This window comes from Macaca mulatta, chromosome 8 (genome assembly GCF_049350105.2).
Source record: "Macaca mulatta isolate MMU2019108-1 chromosome 8, T2T-MMU8v2.0, whole genome shotgun sequence".
Classification (NCBI taxonomy): domain Eukaryota; kingdom Metazoa; phylum Chordata; class Mammalia; order Primates; family Cercopithecidae; genus Macaca; species Macaca mulatta.
In genome coordinates, this window is record NC_133413.1 from 41,641,274 (window position 1) to 41,663,365 (window position 22,092).

The window sequence follows — 22,092 nt, forward strand, 5'->3', positions numbered from 1 at the left end:
GAGAACATACGATGTTTGGTTTTCCATTCCTGAGTTACTTCACTTAGAATAATAGTCTCCAAACTTACCCAGGTCACTGCAAACGCCATTAATTCCTTTCTTTTTATGGCTGAGTAGTATTCCATCATGTATATATACCAGTTTCCCTTCACTTTTATTTTAAAAAGTCACCCCTGCACATTAAATTGGTCACATTGTTCCTGAATTTATTAAGATACTAAACTCTTACTATTTAGGATAATAAATTCTAAAGACGATTTTCATTTTTAATGGATAGAGTGACTCATTTTTATTAACTTGGGTGAATATTGTTTTATTTTATATATTTCTGATTTCCTTCATCATCTTTACTGATGTGTTTTATTTTAGATGATTTACATCATTACAATTGATGGACAACCTTACACTCTACATCTCAGAAAACAGTAAGATGTGATTTTTTTTTCATTAAGGAAAAGGGAAAATCTTTAAGTTTAGATTTTACAGCCTTAAAGTTTTTGTGCAGTATTTAAATTCAGGAATGCTGTATAAAGTAGACTTGTTTTATCGGTTGACTTCCCAATTTAGGATTCACTAGGTCTTGAATATCAGATCTGTAGAGCTCTTTCATTTTAATTTTCACTTGGTATTTTCAAATTATGAAATAAATTACATACTTGTAAAATCTCTGGTTGCATGTAAACCATTGAACCCAAGAACTGCAAGTTATATATTAAGTATATCTGGTGTGAAGTCAAATATAGTTACACGTCAAGTGATTATTGGTGGGAAATTCAACTAGTAACACAGTTTTTATGATGTGCTAATTACACATGTGTCTATTTTTAACAAGTTTATACAAGCTACTTTACATGTAAAATTCTCTAAAGTATAAAATTCAATAATTGTATGACTTTATGCACTGTTGCCACCATCAAATATAAATCAGTTTTAGAACATTCTTTCCCCACATAAGAGCCCTCATGTTTTTTCAGTTAGTCTTTGTTCTCAGTCACAACTCTAGGCAACAATCTACTGTTTGAATCTTGATTTATATTTTCTCAAAATTTTATAAAGATAAGTTAAGTAGCCTCTTCTCTGTCTGCATCTTCAAACATATATATTTATAGCAACTGTCCCTTGTCTGCCTGCTTCCTTGTAATTGAACAAGGCTAGACGAAATTATTCTAACTTAATTCATGACTACGCTACTTAAATCACATTTACTTTTCTTCCTGTACAACTGCACAGAAGTGTTTTCTGATAGAATCATCAGTGGTCCTCATGTTTTTGAATGCCCTGTTTGTGTTTTAGTTTTAATTTTTCTTAACCAGTTGGCAGCATTGATCATAGTTGACCGGTGTCTCCTCCATAAAATACTGTCTCCATTTGGCTTCCAGAATACCACAGACTCCTGGTCCTGATTTTACCCATTGTGGGTACTTCCGTGCTCTCTCTCTGTCTCTGTCTCTCATTTCTCTTTTTTTTTTTTTTTTAATTCTTTCTCATCTCTCAAATCTTAAAGTACTCCATGGTACTATTTCTGCATTCTGTTTTTTTTATTTTTCTCTAGCTATATTCAATCACCTGGTTGTCTAATTCTTGTGACTTTAAATGCCATCCACATATTGGTTGCTCCCAAATTAACATCTCTACCTTATTCCTCTTCAATAAACGCCATATTCACTTACCTGAGTACTTAGTTGATAACCAAGTATTTACTAGGATCCTCATAGGTAACATGTCCAAGTGGAATTCTGACTTTCTTCTCAAATTTGTCTTTCCCACAGTCATGTCAGGAATTGGCAAATATATCAATTTTTCAGGAAAAAAAAAAAAAACATTTAAAAAGTCGGAGTCATACTTGACATCTTTGTGTCATTTCCCCCTATTTCCAGTGGATTATAAACCCATATATTCAAAATATATCTATATCTATATCTAAGCTCTACAAAATATATCCAGAATTAGACCTCCCCCATTGATGCTATCTTAGTTCAAAGCACTGTCATGTCTTACATCTAAATGGTTTCCCTGCTTCTTCTGCTTATTTGTCCTGCAGATTCTTCTCAACACAGCACTGATTTTATTAAAACATTGGTCTGATGCTGTCTTTATCTGCTGAAACCCTCCAATGCTTCTCACCTCTGTTACACCTTCTCTTACTATAGTCTCTCTTTATCACTCCACACTCCAGTCATATTGCCCCCTAGTTGTTCCTTGTTTGTACGAAGCATATTTCTGCTTGAGCGTCCTTGCGTTTTCTATTAATTCTGTCTAGAATAACACTTCTGTGAAAATCCATGTGGTTTATTCCTCAGGTATTTGATCATCTATTCAGAGAGATTTTCCATGCCATCTTATCTACATTTTGTAACCACCCTCCCCAGGCCTTATCTATTATCATCTAATTACTAATACTGTGTGCCCCTGGCTGTCACAAAGACTAAGGCTTGTTGTCTCTTGTTTATTGCTGAATCCCAGCACCTACCTGAGGGTCTGTCAGATAGTGAACACTCAGTACAATTGTTGAACGTCATCATACACAGCCATACGCACATATATCTGGTGCAGAGGAGTCCCAGAGTCTGTCCCAGTGCTGAGAAAGTCTAAACTCCTTGATTCACCACTTCTATGAATTTCAAGTGTTATACCTCACTAGAGTCACTCTAATTAAATCATGCAATTATATAAAACTAATTAAATTATGTTATATAAAATGTAATATTTGTTTTTAACATTTATATTAAAATTATGACTCAAACTTTTTAATTATTTCTTGCTTGTTTTTAGATCATTTTTACCCCAGAACTTTTTGGTTTATACATATAATGAAGCTGGATCTTTGCATTCTGAGTCTCCATATTTTATGGTAAAGTAAGATACCTTATGTTTTTTGTTAAAGTGGATATATTATTACCATTAGATTGTGTTTCATGTTGACAGTTTAATACAAATGTTTTATCCTTACTGACATGTTACTGACTTTTGTACATAGAAATGGCATGTGATAGAGATGAAACCCAGGTACAAGAGAATACTCACAGAGGCCTAGGTGGTGCAAAGTAAAGAGAGTTGTCACAAATCTTTTTTTTTCTGAAAATATGCATTAATAATTCTGCATGATTCATGATCTTATTAAATCTTTTAATATTTTGAATCTTCTGATGTTTGACAATACATTTTTTATTCACAACAACTTTATGTACTTGCCTTTCTATACTGTTTTTCAGATGCATTGCCATTACCAAGGATATGCTGCCGAATTTCCAAATTCATTTGTGACCCTCAGTATATGTTCTGGTCTCAGGTAATAGCACCTTATAAGAAATCTATAGATGGAGAATTTAAGATATACTTTAAAACAAAGCTTAGTGACTAGCAGATGCAAATCACGAAAGTTTAAGGGAAATCAAAATGGAAAGTTTTCTTTATAACAGCTTTATTCTATTGATATTAATGTTAATACTTAGACTAAGGACCTATTTCCATGAAATCAATCCAGGGATATCATGGAAAATGGAATAGTTTCATGAAAGAAAACTTTAAAATGTCTCCTTAAGTGTGATTGTTGTATTCTGCATCTGTTTTCTCAAATAGTTATGGAAAATGGCATTAATTAGTTATATAAATATAATAGGAAAATATAGTATGTTCTCATCTTAGTACCAGATATAAAACAACTAATTAAGAAGATCCCTCAGGAATAAAGGATAGGGAAAAGTGATTTTTGTTACTGATTCTGGGAGACTCACTTATGATCTGTTCATCAGGAAAAGAAGGATCCAGAGCAGAGAAAAAATGTTCCCTCTAACTTTCCTTTGGTTTCAATTGCCTTATTTCCAGAATTTGTTCACATCAACTCAGAAACTTGGCATTCTCTGAATGTGGTTTTTATAGATAACAACCTATTTAGATATATAGTCTACATACATGCTGTCCCTTATCAAACCTCTGTAAGAACAGGAACATTATTCCTGGGATTCTCAACAAATATATTTGTTTGTGGCAAATTTGGCCTTAATTAATATGATTGCCTTACAAAAATATTCTTCATTGCATTTAGATCTTTAAAATGTAAGCAAAAGGAAGCCAAATATGGTGGCTCTTACTAATGATAAACTGCCCCCCCAAAAAAAAAATGGAAAAAGAAAATGGGCTTAAAATTGTGTTCTTTAGTATAGTTTTTTATTTCTTAAGCCATTTCAGATTATCATTTTGATGGGATCATTTGTGGGATTTTTATAACTATTTTCTTATGCTTTCTAAATTTTCAGGGGATTTCTCCAGTTTGAAAATGTCAGTTATGGAATTGAACCATTAGAATCTTCAGCAAGATTTGAGCATATAATTTATCAAATGAAAAATAATGATTCAAATGTATCAATTTTAGCAGAAAATTACAGTCATATTTGGCAGAAAGACCAGTCCTACAAAGTTCCTTTAAACTCACAGGTGACTATCATCATTCTGATGTTATGACATACTAGAAAATTGCCTGTGTAGTTTTCTTTTAAATCATGAAAGGAATTTAGTTAGCTACTGAGTAGGAATATTAAATTTTATATATTTTTCTACCTTTAAATAAAACATTGAAACTTCATCTAAAATACTTGGAAAGTTACATATTTCAAGCTTAATATTTTATGATGTATTTTGTAGCCCTAATTTTTATATTTTTTTCAAGCCAAATGGATACTATTGAAAAAGTTTAGAAATGCAGAAAGAACAGTCACTGTTATTCCAGTACCTTGGTAAAATTAATTTTAATATTTTGATATCTATCTTACATATTATCTGAACATATCTTTCTAAAATACACAGCCATTTGCATGTTGCTCAGTGCTCTTAATTTGCTGATAGACTAGGTATAGAATTCTTGCTTGACAGTTTCTTTCAGCACTTCGAATATTTCAATCCATCACCATGTGGCCTCTGTTTTTTTCTGATAAAAGTATTCTATTATTCTTATTGAGAATTCCTTGGACAAAATGAGTTGCTTCTCTTTTGTTTCTTTCTAGATTCTTTCTTTGCCTCTGTCTTATGGCAGTGTGCTTATCATGTGTCTGTGAATGGATCTCTTTGTGTTTACCATACTTGGCGCTCAAAGCACTTCTTGGGTCTGCAAATGGATGTGTTTTGAAATTAAATTAGCTTGTGTGAATCCTGAAAAAAAAAAATCCGTGAAGCTATGAAACCAACTATCTGTATGATTCCTAGAGACTTCACACTTTTTTGCTACTTTAAAATTTGTCTCGATTTTGTAGTTCATTATTGCCAAAAGTATTTACTGAGATAAATAAAAAAGCATTCTTCTCAGGTTTCTGGTTTCAGGTGAGATATGGAAAGCTGGAAACAGCATTGCTTCCACATATACAGCAGAGTAAAATTTAGACCAACTGCACATTAATGATTTTTATGGAATACATCAAAAACCTGAGATTGCAAGTTAAACCATTAACAAATATGTGGAGGAAAAAAGTGCCTATAGGTTGTGATGGGAACCAAATGTATAAAAAACAGAGTTTTTCTTTTTCCTTTTTTTTGTGACCACAATTAATTTGGTATCAGTACAAAATAACCTGCTACAACTATAAGATGTTCTTTGTAAGCCTCATGATAACCACGAAGCAACATTTTTAACAGACCCACTAAAAGTGGAAAGCAAGAAATCAAAACATACTTGATAGAGAAAAAATCACTTAACCACAAAGGAAGATAGCAAGAAATGAAAAAAAAAAAAAAAAAAAAAAAGAAGAAGTTTATACAAAACAACTAGAAAACAAATAAGAATATGGTAATACCAACTTCTTACCCATAAATAATTACCTTGAATGTAAATGAATTATTCTGTTCAACTAAAAGAAATAATGTGGCTTAATTAGTGAAAAAAAATGGGAGGGAGGAGAGCAAAGATGGCCAACTAGACACAGCCAGGAAGGTTATCTCCCACTGGAAAACAAGACAAAGAAGACCAACACATTCTGAGCAGATCTTTGGAAGGAAGAAATTGAGGGTGGGTGGAGGGAGGATGTAGACCCTGTGCTGAATGGGGAGGAAGCTGGGAACCCTGCACAGGGCTGTTAAGCACCAGGACTCATCCCTGGCTCCCAGCAGCTCCTGGGGAAGAGGTGAGTTAAATGTTAGAGGAGTAGCCCACTCTCACTATAAAAACTTCCAGAATTCTAGCTGCAGGCGATCCCATGACCCCCACAGACACTTGATCTGGCAGGGAGAGCTGCTTGGAGAAGTGGCAGGGACAGGACCCCAGCCTGTGCAGAACCCAGGGAGTTTGGTTCAGGAAGAGCTGCAGTGGAGTAAAGCCAGGAGCGCTCATACCCCAAGGCTCCCCACACTCCTCTAGGTGGCTTTGGCTTTTGTTGATTGTTGGACCTGGACAAAACAGGGCTGCCTCGCTTGGAGGGACAAGGCCATTCTGATCTGAGCACCCCACTATCTGACGTATTCTTCTGGGGTTCCTCCCTGGCTACATTCATTTGCAGCACAACCTCAGCTGCCCAACCTGAATGCCTCCCTGTTTCTGCTACCATAGCTCCTTCACCAGCAGACCCTACCTAACCATTGGAGAAATTTGGACTCTTGCCATCATACATGTGCCAATAGCCTCTCCCACCACTTTGTTGGTGCACACTCACCCATAGCCTCCCCCATTATTTTTCTGGTATGTGTGCATGCACCTTGCTGTTGCAGCTTCATCCCTGCCGGTACATGTACACATGCAGACTCCATAGAGCTACCACTGCTGGAATACACCTGGATGCGTGGACTCCAGCATGTCTCCCTGTTGCTGCTGCCATGCGTGCATGCATGGAAGCCAACATGCCGCTACCACTACTACATGTACATGCATGGAGACCCCGCTGCACCGCCAGTCAGCCACTGCTGGTCTGCATGAAGGAGTGCAGACGCTGCTGCCATCACCATGACAGAGCACTTTTGATAGCACGCTCAAATGGAATGTTGTTGCCAACATATCAGGAATATCTTGGCCCCTCAAGCACAGCAGGTGCTTAACTAAAGAACAAAACCATGGGCCTGATTTCAGCCCCCCAGGGTTACAGCATGCAGCCCAGGAATACGAAACCAAGCATGAACCCCCTAAAATCATCCAGGTACAAAGTCAGTTGACTGAACCCAACTTACAAACATGGTCAAACCCTCAAAGTATCAAAGAATATAAAAACAAAAAGCCTCACCCAAAGGACAAAAACTTTAAACAGCAGCCTACACAGATTAGGAAGCACTAGCACAAGAACTCTGGCAACTCAGAAAGCCAGAGTGTCTTCCTACCTATAAATGACTGTAGTGTATCTCTGGCAATGGTTCTTAACCAAGCTGAAATGACTGAAATTACATACTTAGAATTCAGAATCTGGATGGCAATAAAGATCATTGAGATGTAGGAGAAAGGTGAGACCCAATCCAAGGAATCTAAAGAATCCAATTAAACAATGAGGAGGTGAAAGAGGATATAGCCATTTAAAGAAAGAATCAAACTGGTATAACAAAACTGAAAAATTCACTAAAAGAATTTCATAGTACAATCAGAAGTGTTAACAACAGAATAGACAAAACTAAAGAAATAATTTCAGAGCTCAAAAACTGGTTTTTCAAATCAATTCAGTCAGACACAAAGAAAAAATGCAAAAGAATGAACAAAACCTCTGAGAAATATGGGATTATGTAACGAGAACAAACCTATGATTGTCGTCCCTGAAATAGAGTGAAAGAGAGAGAGCAAGCAACTTGGAAAACATATTTGAGGATATTTTTCACAAAATATTTCCAAACTTTACTAGAGAGGTTAGCATTCAAATTTAGGAAATTCAGAGAACCCCAAGAAAATGCTATACAAGAACAACCATCCCAAGACACATAGTCATCAGATTCTTCAAACTCAATGTGAAAGAGAAAACATTGCAAATAGAAACAAGGGGCAGGCCGTCTACAAAGAACACCCTATTAGGCGAAGAGTAGATTTCTCAGCAAAACCCTACAAGCCAGAAGAGATTGAGAGCCTATATTCAGCATTCTTAAAGAAAATAAATTTCAACCAAGAATTAGATATCTATCCAAACTAAACTTTATAAGCAAAGAAGAAATAAAATCCTTTTCAGACAAGCAAATGCAGAGATAATTTGTTCCACCAGACCTGCTTTACAGGCGACCCTTAAGGGAATGCTAAACATGGAAACAAAAGACCATACAGGGCACCACAAGTACACACGTAAGTACATAGACAATTGACACTATAGGGAAACTACACAATCAAATCTTCTTAACAGCCAGCTGACAACACAATGACAGGATCAAATCTGCACATATCAATATTAACTTTGAATGTAAAGGAGAAAAACACCCCACATAAAAGCATGGCAGGTTGCATGAAGAAACAAGACCCAACTGTATACTTTCTTCAAGGGACCCATTTCACATGTGATGACATCCACAGATTCAGAGCAAGAGATGGTGAAAAATCTACCAAGTAAACTGAGAACACAAAACGCAGGGGTTGCTATTCTAATTTCAGATGGAATAAACTATAAACCAACAACAATCAAAATGGACAAAGAGCACTGCATGATGATAAAGGGTTCAGGTAGACAAGAAGATTTAACTATCCTAAATAGATTTTCACCTAACACTGGCACACCCAGATTCATAAAGCAAGTTCTTGCAGACCTACAAAGAGATGTAGATAACTGCGCAATTACATTAGGAGACTTCAACACTCCACTGACGTAGTAGACAGAACATTAAAGCAGAAAACTAACAAAAATATTTGGGACCTAAACTCAGCATTTGACCAAATGGACCTAACATGCATCTACAAAACACTCCACCCTAAGAACAACAGAATATATATTTTTTCTCATGGGTGTATGGCATGTACTCTAAAATCAACCACATGCTCGACCATAATGCAATTCTCAACAAATTAGAAAAAAAAAAGTCATACGGACCACACTTTTGGAACACAGTGTAATAAAAATAGAAGTTCACACCAAGAAGATCTATAAAAACCATACAATTACATGAAAATTTAGCAACTTACTCCTGAATGACTTCTGGATAAATGATGAAATTAAGGCAGAAATCAAGAAATTCTTTTAAACAAAGATACAACATACCAGAATCTCATTCAGTAGCAGGTTGTTTAACAGAATCCCACATGAGCATCTCAGCAGATGCAGAAAGGACTTTCAATAAAATTCAATATCCTGTTATGTAAAGAACCCTTAAACTAGGCATTGAAGGAACATACTTCAAAACAATGAGTCATCTATGACAAACCCACAGCAAACATACTCAACAGGCAAAAGCTGGAAGCATTCCCCTTGAGAACCAGAACAAGACAAGCATGCCCACCCTCACCACTCCCATTCAACATAGTACTAGAAGACCTCACCAGAGCAATCACATAAGAGAAAGAAATAAAAGGCATTCAAATAGAAAGAGAAGAGGTCGATCTCTCTTCATAGATGATATGATTTTATACCTAGAAAACCCCATAGTCTCCGCCCAAAGGCTCTTAGATGTAACAAACAACTTCAGCAAAGATTCAGGATACAATATCAATGTAAAAAAAAAAAAAAGTAGCACTTGTATACGCTAATAACAACCAAACTGAGGGGCAAATCAAGAACATAATCTCATTCACATTAGCCACAAAAAATAAAATACTTAGGAATACAGATAATCAGAGAGGTGAAAGATCTCTATAATGAGAATCAGAAAACATTGCTGAAAGGAATCAGATGACAGAAACAAATGGGGAAAATATTTTATGCCCATGGTTAGGAAGGAAGAATCAATATTGTTAAAATGGGCCAGCCACAGTGGCTGATGCCTGTAATCTGAGCACTTTGGGAGGCTGAGGCAGGCAGATGATCTGTTATCAGGAGTTTGAGACCAGCCTGGCCAACATGGTGAAACCCTATCTCTACCAAAAAAACAAAACAAAACAAAACAAACAAACAAAAAAAACCATATATATACAAAAATTAGGCAGGAGTGGTGGCGTGCATCTGTAGTCCCAGCTACTGGAAAGGCTGAGGCAGGATAATCGCTTGAACACAGGAGGCTGAGGTTGCAGTGAGCCGAGATGGTGTCACTGCACTCCAGCCTGGGTGACAGAACAAGACTCCTTCTCAAAAAGAATAAAAAATTGTTAAAATGTCAGTGCACCCCAAAACAATTTACAGATTCAATGCCATTCCTATCAAACAACCAACAAAGTTTTTCACATAATTAGACAAAACTATTCTAAAATTCATATGAGACCAAAGAAAGAGCCTGAATAGCCAAAGGAATTCTGAGCTAAAAGAACAAAGATGCAGTCATCACATTATCCAACTTCTAACTATACTTTAAGGAAGTAACCAAAACAGCATGGTCCTGGTAGAAAAACAGAAACACAGACCAAATGGAACAGGTTAGAACCCAGAAATAAAGCTGCACATCTACAACTATCTTATCTTCAACAGCATCAACAATAACAAACAACTGGGAAAATAATTTCTATTCAATAAACAGTGCTAGGATAACTGGCTAGTCACATGCAAAAGATTGAAGATGAACTCCTTCCTTTCGCAATATACAAAAATCAAATCAAGATATATAAAAGGCAATGTAAAAGCTAGAGCTATAAAAACTCTAAAATAAAACCTAAGAAATATCACTCTGGACATAGGCCCTAGCAAAGACTTTATGATGAAGATGCCAAAAGCAATTGTAACAAAACGAAAAATTGACAAGTGGGACCTAATTAAACAGAAAAGCTTCTGCACAGCAAAAGAAGCAATCAACAGAGTAAACAGAGAACCTACAGAATGGGAGAAAACATTCACAAAGTATGAATCCAGCAAAGGCCTAATATCTAAAATTTACAAGAAAAAAAAAAGAATCCTATTTAAAAATGGCCAAAGGGCATGAACAAGCACATTTCAAGAGAAAACATACATACAGCCAACAAGCATATGAAAAAATACTCATCATCGGTAATCATTAGAAAAATATAAATCTTAACCACAATGAGATACCATTCCACACCAGTTAGAATAGGTATTACTAAAAAGAAAAAGTGACAGATGCTCATGAGGCTGTGGAGATAAGGGAACAATTGTGCACTGCTGATGAGAATGTAAATTAGTTCAGCCACTGTGGAAAGCAGATTGGAAATTTCTTAGAGAACATGGAACTACCATTCGACCCGGCAACTCCATTATTGGGTGTACACCCAAAGGAATAAAAATCATTCCACCATAAAAACACATGCACACATATGCTTATCATAGTACTATTCACAATAGTAAAGACATAGTATCAACCTAGATGTCCATCAATGATGGAATGCATAATGAAAATCTGTTATATGTACACCATGGAATACTACACAGCCACAAAGAATACTAAAATTATGTTCTGTGTAGCAATATGAATGGACTTGGAGGCCATTATTCTAAGCAAAGTAATGCAGAAATAGTAACTCGAATACCACATGTTCTCACTGATAAGTGGGAGGTAAACATCGAGTACACATAGACACAAAGAAGGGAACAATAGACACTGGGCCTACTTGAGAGTGTAAGGTGGGTATAGGGTGGGGACCTATTGGTTACAATGCTCATTATCTGGTTGACAAATTAATCTGTACATTAAACCTCTATGACATGCAATTTACCTATGTATCAAACCAGCACTTGTACCCCCCAAACCTAAAATAAAAATTGGAAATGAATAAAGTTAATAAAACCAGAAACCCTAAAACAAGACCTAACTATTTGATGTCTCCAAAGACTCACTTTATCTTTAAGTATACACATAGACTGAAAGTAAATGGATGAAAAGTATATATTTATTGCAAATAAAAACCAAAATAAATTAGGAGTAGCTGTACTTAGATAAGAATATTCTCCAAGGAAAAAAGTGTAAAAAAAAAAAAAAAAAAAGACAAACAAGGGCATTATATAATGACAAAGTGGTCAATATAGGAAAAGGATTTAACTATCACAAATATTTTCGCACCCAATAATTGTAGCACCTAAATATATAAAGCAAACATTAATAGATCTAAAGGAAAAGATAGACACATATACAATAATAGGGGATTTCAACACCTCACTTTCAGTAAAGGAGGAAACATGCAGGTATAACATCAACGGAGAAATACCACATTTTAACTCTACTCAAAATTAAAAGAGACTTAATGGACATTTACAGGAGATCTGATCCAACAACTTTAGAATTCACATGTTTTTCAACTGCATATGGAGCATTCTCTGGGATAAATCACATTCTGTGACACAAAACAAGTCTTCATAAAGTTTTTAAAAATTGAAATAGTATTGAATAGTTTTTCTAACTATAGTGGGATAAAACTAGAATTATAAGAGAAACATTGGAAACTGTACAAATACATGGAAATTAAAAGCAACATGCTCCACATAAAAAAATCCGTAGCATTTCTATTGCCAATAGTAACCTATCTGATAAAGAATTCAACAAAACAATTCAATTTATAATAGCTACAAAAAATAAAATAACTCTTAGTAAGTTTTTCTAAGGAGATTAAAGAGCTCCACAATGAAAACTATAAAACATGGATGAAAGAAATTGAAGTAGACACAGTAAATGCAAAGATATCTAATGTTCCTGAATTGGAATAATATTGTTAAAATGTTCATATTACTTAAAGAAACTTACAGATTCAATGCAATTTCTATCAAAATTCTAATATCAATCTTTACAGAAATAGAAAAAAGTCAGTCCAAAATGTATATGCAACAAGAAAACACCCCAAATATCTAAAGCAATCTTGAGCAAAAAGAGGAAAATATACTATAAAGCTATAGTAACTGAAACAGCATGGTATTCGCATCAAAACAGACACATAGATCAATGAAACAGCATAGAGAGCCCAGAAATAGAAGCATGCATTTACAGTTAGCATTTTTTTTTTTTTTTTTTTTTTTTTTAACAAAGGTGCCAAGAACTCACAATGGAGAAAGGACAGTCTCTTCAATATATGGTGCTGGGAAAACTGAGTATTCACACACAAAAAAGAGAAAGTAAATTCCTATCTCTGAACTGATATAAAAAGATCAAAATGTATTAAAGATTTAAACTTAAAACCCCAAACCATGAAATTATTAGATGAAAAGCCTAAGCGAAACACTACATGACATAGGTCTGAGCAAGGATTTTTTTAGACAGGACCTAAAAAGCACACACAACAAAAGCAAAACAAACAAACAAAAAAACAAAAACAAACAAAAAAACGGAAAACAACCAACCAACCAAACAAAAACACTGCAACAAACTAAAAAGCTTTTGCTTGCAAATGGGCAAGATATTTGAACAGGTAAACATACTTTCTCAAAAAAAAAACACATATAAGTAGCCAACAGTTATATTAAAAAAGAATGAAATCCTATCATTGGCAATGACACAGATCAACTGGAGGCCTTTATCTTAAATGAGACAAGTCAGACACAGAAAGATAAACACTGTATGTAGTTACTTATTAATGGGATATAAATACTGTGCACATGGGGGTGTAGAGTGTGGAATGATAGACAATAGAGATTTGAATGGGTGAGGAGGTGAGAGACAGGTAGATAATGAGAGAATATTTAATGGATACAATATACAATATTTGGGTGATGGATACCCTAAAAGCTCTGAGTTCACCACCACACAATCTATGCATAGAACAAAATTATGTACATTTGTATCCCAAAAGGATAAGCTATAGATGTGAAATGTGACAATGGACTGATACTGAGACTATATAAATAACTCAAAAGTCAACATTTAAAAAATACAATTAAAGAATAGCCAAAACATTAAGAGGCATTTCACTGAAAAGGATATAGACATGGCAAAAACAAAACAAAACAAAATAAAAAATACATTAAAATATTTACATCATCACCACCCATTAGAAAAATGCAAATTAAGAACATTATCAGGTACTATTACATACTTAATAGAGCAGCTGAGTTTTTTAAATGTGACATGAATACATGCATGACAAAATGGCACACACACACACACACACAAACACACACATGCACACAGAGACTGTACCCATGTCAGTGTCCTGGTTTTGATAAGTTTATGACCACTGGGGAAAACTGGATGAATGACACATGAGTTCCCTGATCTTTGGTATTTTCTAGTGTTTCAATTTTTTTATTTTTAAGTATAAAATATGGAAAATAAAAATAATCTATTAATATTATAATAATTTTGGGAGTTACTTTTATTGCAGGTAACATATCCAACAATATTGTGAATATTATTTTAAATTTATTTGAAAACTCAGATACTAAAGATATTTATTTTTGTTTTGAGACTAACAAGAATATAAAGTCACAATAGTAATGACATGGCCGATCAATCATGATGATTGGCCGATCAACCCAGATGCCGATCAGTAACACACTGGATAAAGAAAATATGGTACATGTACACCATGGAATACTATGCAGCCATACAAAAGAATGAGATCATGTAATTGCAGGGATATGGATGGAGCTGGAAGCTGCTATCCTCATCAAACTAAAGCAGGAACAGAAAACCAAACACTGAATGTTCTTTTATAAGTGGGAGCTAAATGATGAGAACACGTGACACATGCGGGGAAACAACACACACTGGGGCCTGTCAGAGGGTGGAGGATGAGAAGAGGAAGAGGATCAGGAAGAAAAGCTAATGGATGCTGGTCTTAATACCTGGGTGATGGGATGATCTGAGCAGCAAACCGCCATGGCACATGTTTACCTATGTAACAGACTTGCATGTCCTGTACATGTACCCCTGAACTTAAAATAAAAATTGGAGATTTAAAAAAATGTGTGTGTGTGTATATATATATATTCAATTTCCAACTTTTATTTTTAACTACTTCTACTTAAAAGTTGTTGACAAAACTAGTTGTTTTTCTAAAAACAAGTACATCAACACACAAGGCAAAATTATGTTCTCATTGATTAAAAATAGCATAAGGAAAATTATATGTAATATATTGTGTATATTATATACATAATTTAACATATATAATATGCATAATACATATATAATGGCCTTTGGAAAGATTCTATTGAAAATGTTCACAATTTTAAATGTATTAACCATGAAATGCAATTTTGAAAATAATCATAGGCAATGTAATGAAAATATTAAGATAATATTGAAAAACACATTGCTCTAAAATATCAGAAATATAGCATTAGAAGGAGAGACACTAAGAAAATAAAGCACATGAGAATCTATCAAGAGCAATTATTTTACTTATGCAATTTTTAATCAATGAGAATATAATTTTGTCTTGTATGCTGTTATATTTGTTTAGAAAAACATCTAGTTTTGTCAATAACTAGTTTTGATTATATCAAAATAATACAAACATTAATTTTTCATTTCATATCTTATTTAATGCTATTTACAATCATGCTTGTCATACTTATTTTACAGATACATAACTGAGGTTATAATAAGTTACATAACTTAACAGGAGGCATGGAGATAAAAGATTTAGAGGAGTCATACACAACACACACTGCTGTTTGTAAACCTCTAAGACTTTCTAGTTTTCCAGGCTACCAGTCTCTGTCTCTCTGTCTCTCTCTCTCTCTCTCTCTCTCTCTCTCTCTCTCTCTCTCTCTCTCTATATATATATATATATATATATATATATATATTCATTTCAATTGCTTTTGGTATGAGTGAACAGTTATATGCATGAATCGTATAGTGGTGATGTCTGAGATTTACTCCACCCGTCACTTGAGTAGTGTTCATTCTACCCAATATGTGGCTTTTAATCCCTCACTCCCCCTCTCACGCTCCCCATTTCTGAATCTCCGGTTTCCATGATACCATTCTGTATGTCTTTGCATACCACTTAAAAGTGAGAACATATAGTATCTGTTTTTCCATTCCTGAGTTACTTCACTTAGAATAATGGCCTCCTCCATTCAAGTTGCTGCAAAAGACATTAATTCATTTTTTTTTATGGCTGAGGAGAATTCCATGGTGTATATATTATCCACTCACTGATTGAAATACATTTAGGTTGGTTCCATATCTTTGGAATAATGAATTGTGCTGGAGTAAACATATGTGTGCAACATTCTTTTGGATATAATAATTTCTATTTTGGGGGATAGATAATCAACAGTGGGTTTGCTAGATCAAATGATAGATCTACTTTTACTTCTTTGAGAAATCCCCATACTGCTTTTCCATAGTAGTTGTAGTAATTTACATTCCCACCAGCAGTATGTACATATACTCCTGAAGTTGAAATAAGTACCCTGTTCACCACATCTGCACATCTATTTTTTTTTTTCAGTTTTTTAAATAATGACCATTCTGGCTGACATAAAGTGGTATCTCATTATAGTTTTTTGTTTGTTTGTTTTTTATTTTGTTTTCTGAGATGGAGTCTCGCTCTGTCGCCCAGGCTGGAGTGCAGTGGGGCGATCTCGGCTCACTGCAAGCTCCGCCTCCTGGGTTCACGCTATTCCCTTGCCTCAACCTCCCAAGTAGCTGGGATTACAGGCGCCCGCCACCACACCCGGCTAATTTTTTGTATTTTTGGTAGAGATGGGGTTTTAACCTGTTAGCCAGGATGGTCTCCATCTCCTAACCTCATGATCTGCCTGCCTTGGCCTCCCAAAGTGCTTGGCTTATCATTATAGTTTTAATTTGCATTTCCCTGATGGTTAGTGATGTTTCCATTTTTCATGTTTGTTGGTCATTTGTGTATCTTCTTTTGAGAAAGGTCTATTCATGTTATTTGCCTACTGTGTGTGGGAGGTTATTTGTTTTTATCTTGCTGATTTGTTTGAGTTCCTTGTATATTCTGGATATTAGTCCTCTGTCAGATGCATAGTTTACAAATATTTTCTCCCCTTCTTTAGGTTGCCTGTTTATTCTGATGGTTATTTCTTTTGCTGTGCAGAAGCTTTTTAGTTTAATTATGTCCCATTTATTTATCTTTGTTTTTGTTGCATTTGCTTTTGGGGTCTTAGTCTTAACTTCTTTGCCTAGGACAATGTCCAGAAGAGTTTTTCCTAAGCTTTCTTCTAGAATTTTTATGGTTTCAGGTGTTAAATTTAAGTCTTTGATCCATCTTAAGTTGATTTTTGTATATGATGAGAGATAGGGATGCAGTTTCCTTCTTCCACATGTGGCTATCCAGTATTCCCAGCATCATTCATTGAATAGGGAGTCCTTTCCCCAATTTATGTTTTTGTTTGCTTTGTTGAAGATCAGTTCGTGGTATTTGGGTTTATTTCTGGGTTCTCTAGTATATTCCATTGGTCTGTGTATCTACTTTTATACCAGTACAATGCACTTTTGGTTACTAAAGCTTTGTAGTGTGGTTTGAAGTCATGTAGTGTCTCCAGATATGTTATTTTGCTTAAGAATGCTCACTTTGGGAGGCCGAGACGGGTGGATCACGAGGTCAGGAGATCGAGACCATCCTGGTTAACACGGTGAAACCCCGTCTCTACTAAAAAATACAAAAAACTAGCCGGGCGAGGTGGCGGGCGCCTGTAGTCCCGGCTACTCGGGAGGCTGAGGCAGGAGAATGGCGGGAACCCGGGAGGCGGAGCTTGCAGTGAGCTGAGATCTGGCCACTGCACTCCAGCCTGGGGGACAGAGCGAGACTCCGTCTCAAAAAAAAAAAAAAAAAAAAAAAAAAAGAATGCTGATATGTTTCTGTATCCTCCCAAATCTCATGTGAAATTGTAATTCCCAGTGTTGAAGGTGGGGCCTGGTGGAAGGTGATTAGATCATGGGGGTGGTTTCTCATGGCTTAACACCATCCTCCTAGTACTGTTCTTGCGATAGAGTGCTCAGGAGATCTGGTTGTTTAAAAGTGTGTAGCACCTCCCCTGCGCTCTCTTTCTCCTGCTCTGTCCGTGTGAGACATGCCTGCTTTTCCTTTGCCTTCCACTATGATTGAAAGTTTTCTGAGTTTTCCCAGAAGCTGTCATGCTTCCTGTACAACTTGTGGAACCGTGAGCCAATTAAATCTCTTCTTTACAAATCACCCAGTCTCAGGTATTCTTTTATAGCAGTGCAAGAATGGACCAATAAAATTGCTTTGGCTATTCAGACTCTTCTTTGGTTCTATGTGAATTTTAGTTATTTTTTTCTAATTCTGTGAAAACTGATTTTGGTATTTTGATAGGAATTGCTTGAATATGTAGATTGCTTTTGGCAGTATGGTAATTTTCACAATGTGGATTCTTCCATCCATGAGCATGGGATGAATTTCCACTTGTTTGTGCTATCTAGGATTTCTTTACACAGTGTTCCGTAGTTCTCCTTGTAAAGATCTTTCACCTCCTTGGGTAGGTATATTCCTAATTATTTTATTTTATTTTTGCAGCTGTTGTAAAAGGAATTGAGATCTGAATTTGATTCTCAGCTTGGTCATTGTTGGTGTACAGCTGTGCTACTAATTTGTGTACATTGATTTTGTAACCTGAGACTTCACATAATTCACTGGTCAAATGTAGGAGTCTTCTGGAGGAGCCTTTTAGGGTTTTTTAGGTATATGATTATAATATTGGCAGAGTTAGCTTGACCTACTATATTCCAATTTGGATTTCCTTTATCTATGTCTTTTGCCTGATTGCTCTTGCTAGGATTTCCAGCACTACGTTGAATAGAAGTAGTGAAAGTATCCATCTTTGTCTTTTTCCAGTTTTCGGGGAATGCTTTCAGCATTTTACCCATTCAGTATGATGCTCGCTGTGGGTTTGTCATATATAGTTTTTATTATTTTGAGGTATGTTCCTTCTATGCCTGGTTCGTTGAATTTTTTTGTTATAAAGAGATGCTGGATTTTATTGAATGCTTTTTTCAGCATCATCTATTGAGATTGTTATAATTGTTTTCCATTTTTATGTGGTGAATCACATTTATGGACATGCATATATTGATCCGTCCCTGCATCCCTGAGGTGAAACCTTCTGATCATGGGTGAATTATCTTTTTGATGTGTTATTGGATTCTATTTGCTAATATTTTGTTGAGGATTTTTGCATCCGTGCTCTAAATACTTTGCAATAGTTTCAGTAGGATTGGTATCAATTCTTGTTTGAATGTCTGGTAGAATTTGGTTGTGAATTCCTGTGGCCTTGGGCTTTTCTTTGGCAGGTTTTTAAAATTACTGACTCAATCTCACTGATGGTTATTGGTCTAGTCAGGATTTCTATTTCATCTCGATTCAAGCTAGTAGGGTTGTGTGTTTCCAGGAATTTATCCATTTCTTCCAGATTTTTCTAGTTTGTATGCATAGAAGTGTTCGTAGTAGTCTTGGATGATCTTTTGTATTTCTGTGATGTCAGGTGTAATACTTTCATTTTTATTTCTAAATCTTCTTTTAATCTTGTCTCTTCTTGGCTAATGGAGCTAATGGTCTATTAATTTTGTTTATCTTTTCAAAGAACCAAGTTTTCATTTCATTGATCATTTTAATATTTTTGTTTCAATGTCATTTAGACCTGCTCTGATCTTTGTTATTTCTTTACTTCTGCTAGCTTTGGGTTTGGTTTGTTCTTATTTCTCTAGTTCCTTGAGGTTGAGATTAAATTGTCAATTTGTGGTCTTTCAGACTTTTTGATGTAGGCGTTTGGTGCTATAAACTTTCCTCTCAGCGCTGCATTTGCTGTATCCCAGAGGTTTTGATAATTTGTATTATTATTACCATTCATTTTGAAGAATTTTTAAATTTTCATCTTGAGTTTATTGCTAACCCCAAAATCATTCAGGATCAAATTGTTTAATTTTATTGTATTTCTATAGTTTTGAGCGTTCCTTTTGGAGTTGATTTTTAGTTTTACTCCATCATATCTGAAAAGATACTTGATATAATTTTGATTTTTAAAAAATTTATTGAGACTTATTTTGTGGCCCATCATATTATCTGTCTTGGAGAATGTTCTATGTGCTGATGAGAAGAATGTAGTTCTTGGGTAGAATAGTTTGTAAATATGTGTTAGGTCCATTTGTTCTAGAGTACAGTTTAAGTCCTGTGTTTCTCTGTTACCTTTCTGCCTTGAAATCTGTCTAGTGCTGTCGCTGGAGTGTTGAAGTCATCCACTATTATTGTGTTGTTGTCTATCTCTTTTCATAGGACAAGTAGTCATTGTTTTATGAATGTGGGAGCACCAAAGTTAGGTGCATATATATTTAGGATTGTAATATCTTCTTGTTGGATTGATCCTTTTATCATTATATAATGACATCTGTATTAGTTTGTGCTCACAATGCTAATAAAGACATACTCGAGACTAGGTAATTTGTAAAGGAAAAAGGTTTAATGGATTCACAGTTCCACATGGCTGGAGAGGTCTCACATCATGGCAGAAGATGAAGGAAGAACAAAGGGACATCTTTCATGTCAGCAGGCAAGAGAGCTTGGGCCAGGGACTCCCATTTATGAAACCATCAGATCTCATGAGACTTATTCACTACAATGAGAACAGTATGGGGGAAACTGCACCCATGATTCAATTATTTCCACGTGACCCCACCTTTGACAGATGGGGGTTATTACAATATTTAGATGGGGACACAGTCAAAGCATATCAACATCCTTTTGTCTTTTAAAACTGTTTTTGCTTAAAAGTCTATTTTACCTAAGAATAGCACCTCTTGCTTGCCTTTAGTTTCTATTTGTCTGGAATGTCTTTTCCACCCCTTTGCCTTGAGTCTATAAGAATCTTTACATGTTAGGTGAGTCTCTAGAAGCCAGTAGATGTTTGATTTGTGAATTTGTTTATCCATCCTGCCAATATGTATCTTCTAAGTGGTGTATTTAGACCATTTACATTCGACATTAATATTGAGGTGTGAGACACTGCTCCAGTCATGCTGATTGTCACAAAGATACTTCGTATTCTTCATTGTGTTATTGTTTTATAGGTCCTATGCATTGTATGCTTTCAAGAGGTCCTATTCTGGTGTGTATTGAAATTTTGTTTTAAGAGGTACAACTCCTTTTAGCATTTCTTGTAGGGCTGATCTAGTAGTGACAAATTCGCTTAATATTTGCTTGTTTGAAAAAGACTTTACTTCTCCTTCATTTATAAAACTTAGTTTTGCTGGCTACAAAATTCTTGGCAGAGTTATTCTTTATAAAGAGACTAAAGATGAATGTCACCCCTTCTTGTTTGCAAGGTTGCTGCTGAGAAAGTTAAACTTTTTAGTCATTAAGTATCGATTTTAATAATTCTATAATTTTGATTATTTTAGTGCGCCCTTTTCTCACTCAACGTTATTTCAGTTTGAGCAATAAGTTGTATGGTCATTCAATAGTATGATCACAAAAAACACACCAATAACAGAAAGTTTAAAAGACGAAACTCACATATTTTAGAATATTGAAAAAAAATGAGAGTCCCCTTTTTTACAAAATTGCATATATACATGTATACACAAGGAGAGGATATATAAATAGATGGATAGATAAATAAACATATATGTCTTGATAGATGATAGACTGATAGATTTAGATGATGAATAGATAGTCTGATAGGTCCATTAGATAGATAGATAGATAGATAGATAGATAGATAGATAGATAGATAGATAAACAATGATAGATATATGAGATGAGGCATACTTTACTTTCCCATGGAAATATAAACCAACCTATTTAAATAGAGGCTCTATCCAGTCAGCTTATTCGTTTGCTTGTTTACTTATTTTAACTCGGACTATTCTATTGCAGATTCAGCACCCTCTTTACTCTTGTATTTGGTGGCCAGTAAATATGCTTAGATGAAAGAAGAAATTTCTCTGAAGTTTCTATGTGTGAGAAGGCACTTCAGTTTGTTAGAAATAAAGCTCATGTAAAATTATCAATAAAGTGTTCAATGAGGATGTAATAAGTGATGATTTATAGGAGATAATCATATGGGTACACAGGGAAGAACAGAATATAAAATATCAGAAATAATTCAATTGTTCCAGAGCATAGGCTTTGTGTGTCATTTGATGTAATGCAATAATTATTGATTGTGTAAGATAATAATCTATAAATCATCAATTATTATCAAT

The 22,092-nt window shown here is 35.0% G+C and overlaps 1 protein-coding gene across 1 annotated transcript in view; it reads left to right on the forward strand.

Moving 5' to 3' along the window:
* ADAM18 (ADAM metallopeptidase domain 18) overlaps window positions 1-22,092 on the forward strand; it is a 151,754-nt gene that overhangs the window by 27,843 nt on the left and 101,819 nt on the right. The window contains exons 3-6 of the mRNA XM_015145216.3: window positions 370-425; window positions 2,773-2,851; window positions 3,213-3,289; window positions 4,257-4,434. Coding sequence (XP_015000702.3) covers window positions 370-425; window positions 2,773-2,851; window positions 3,213-3,289; window positions 4,257-4,434 — 390 coding nt within the window. The remainder of the gene's footprint in view (window positions 1-369; window positions 426-2,772; window positions 2,852-3,212; window positions 3,290-4,256; window positions 4,435-22,092) is intronic.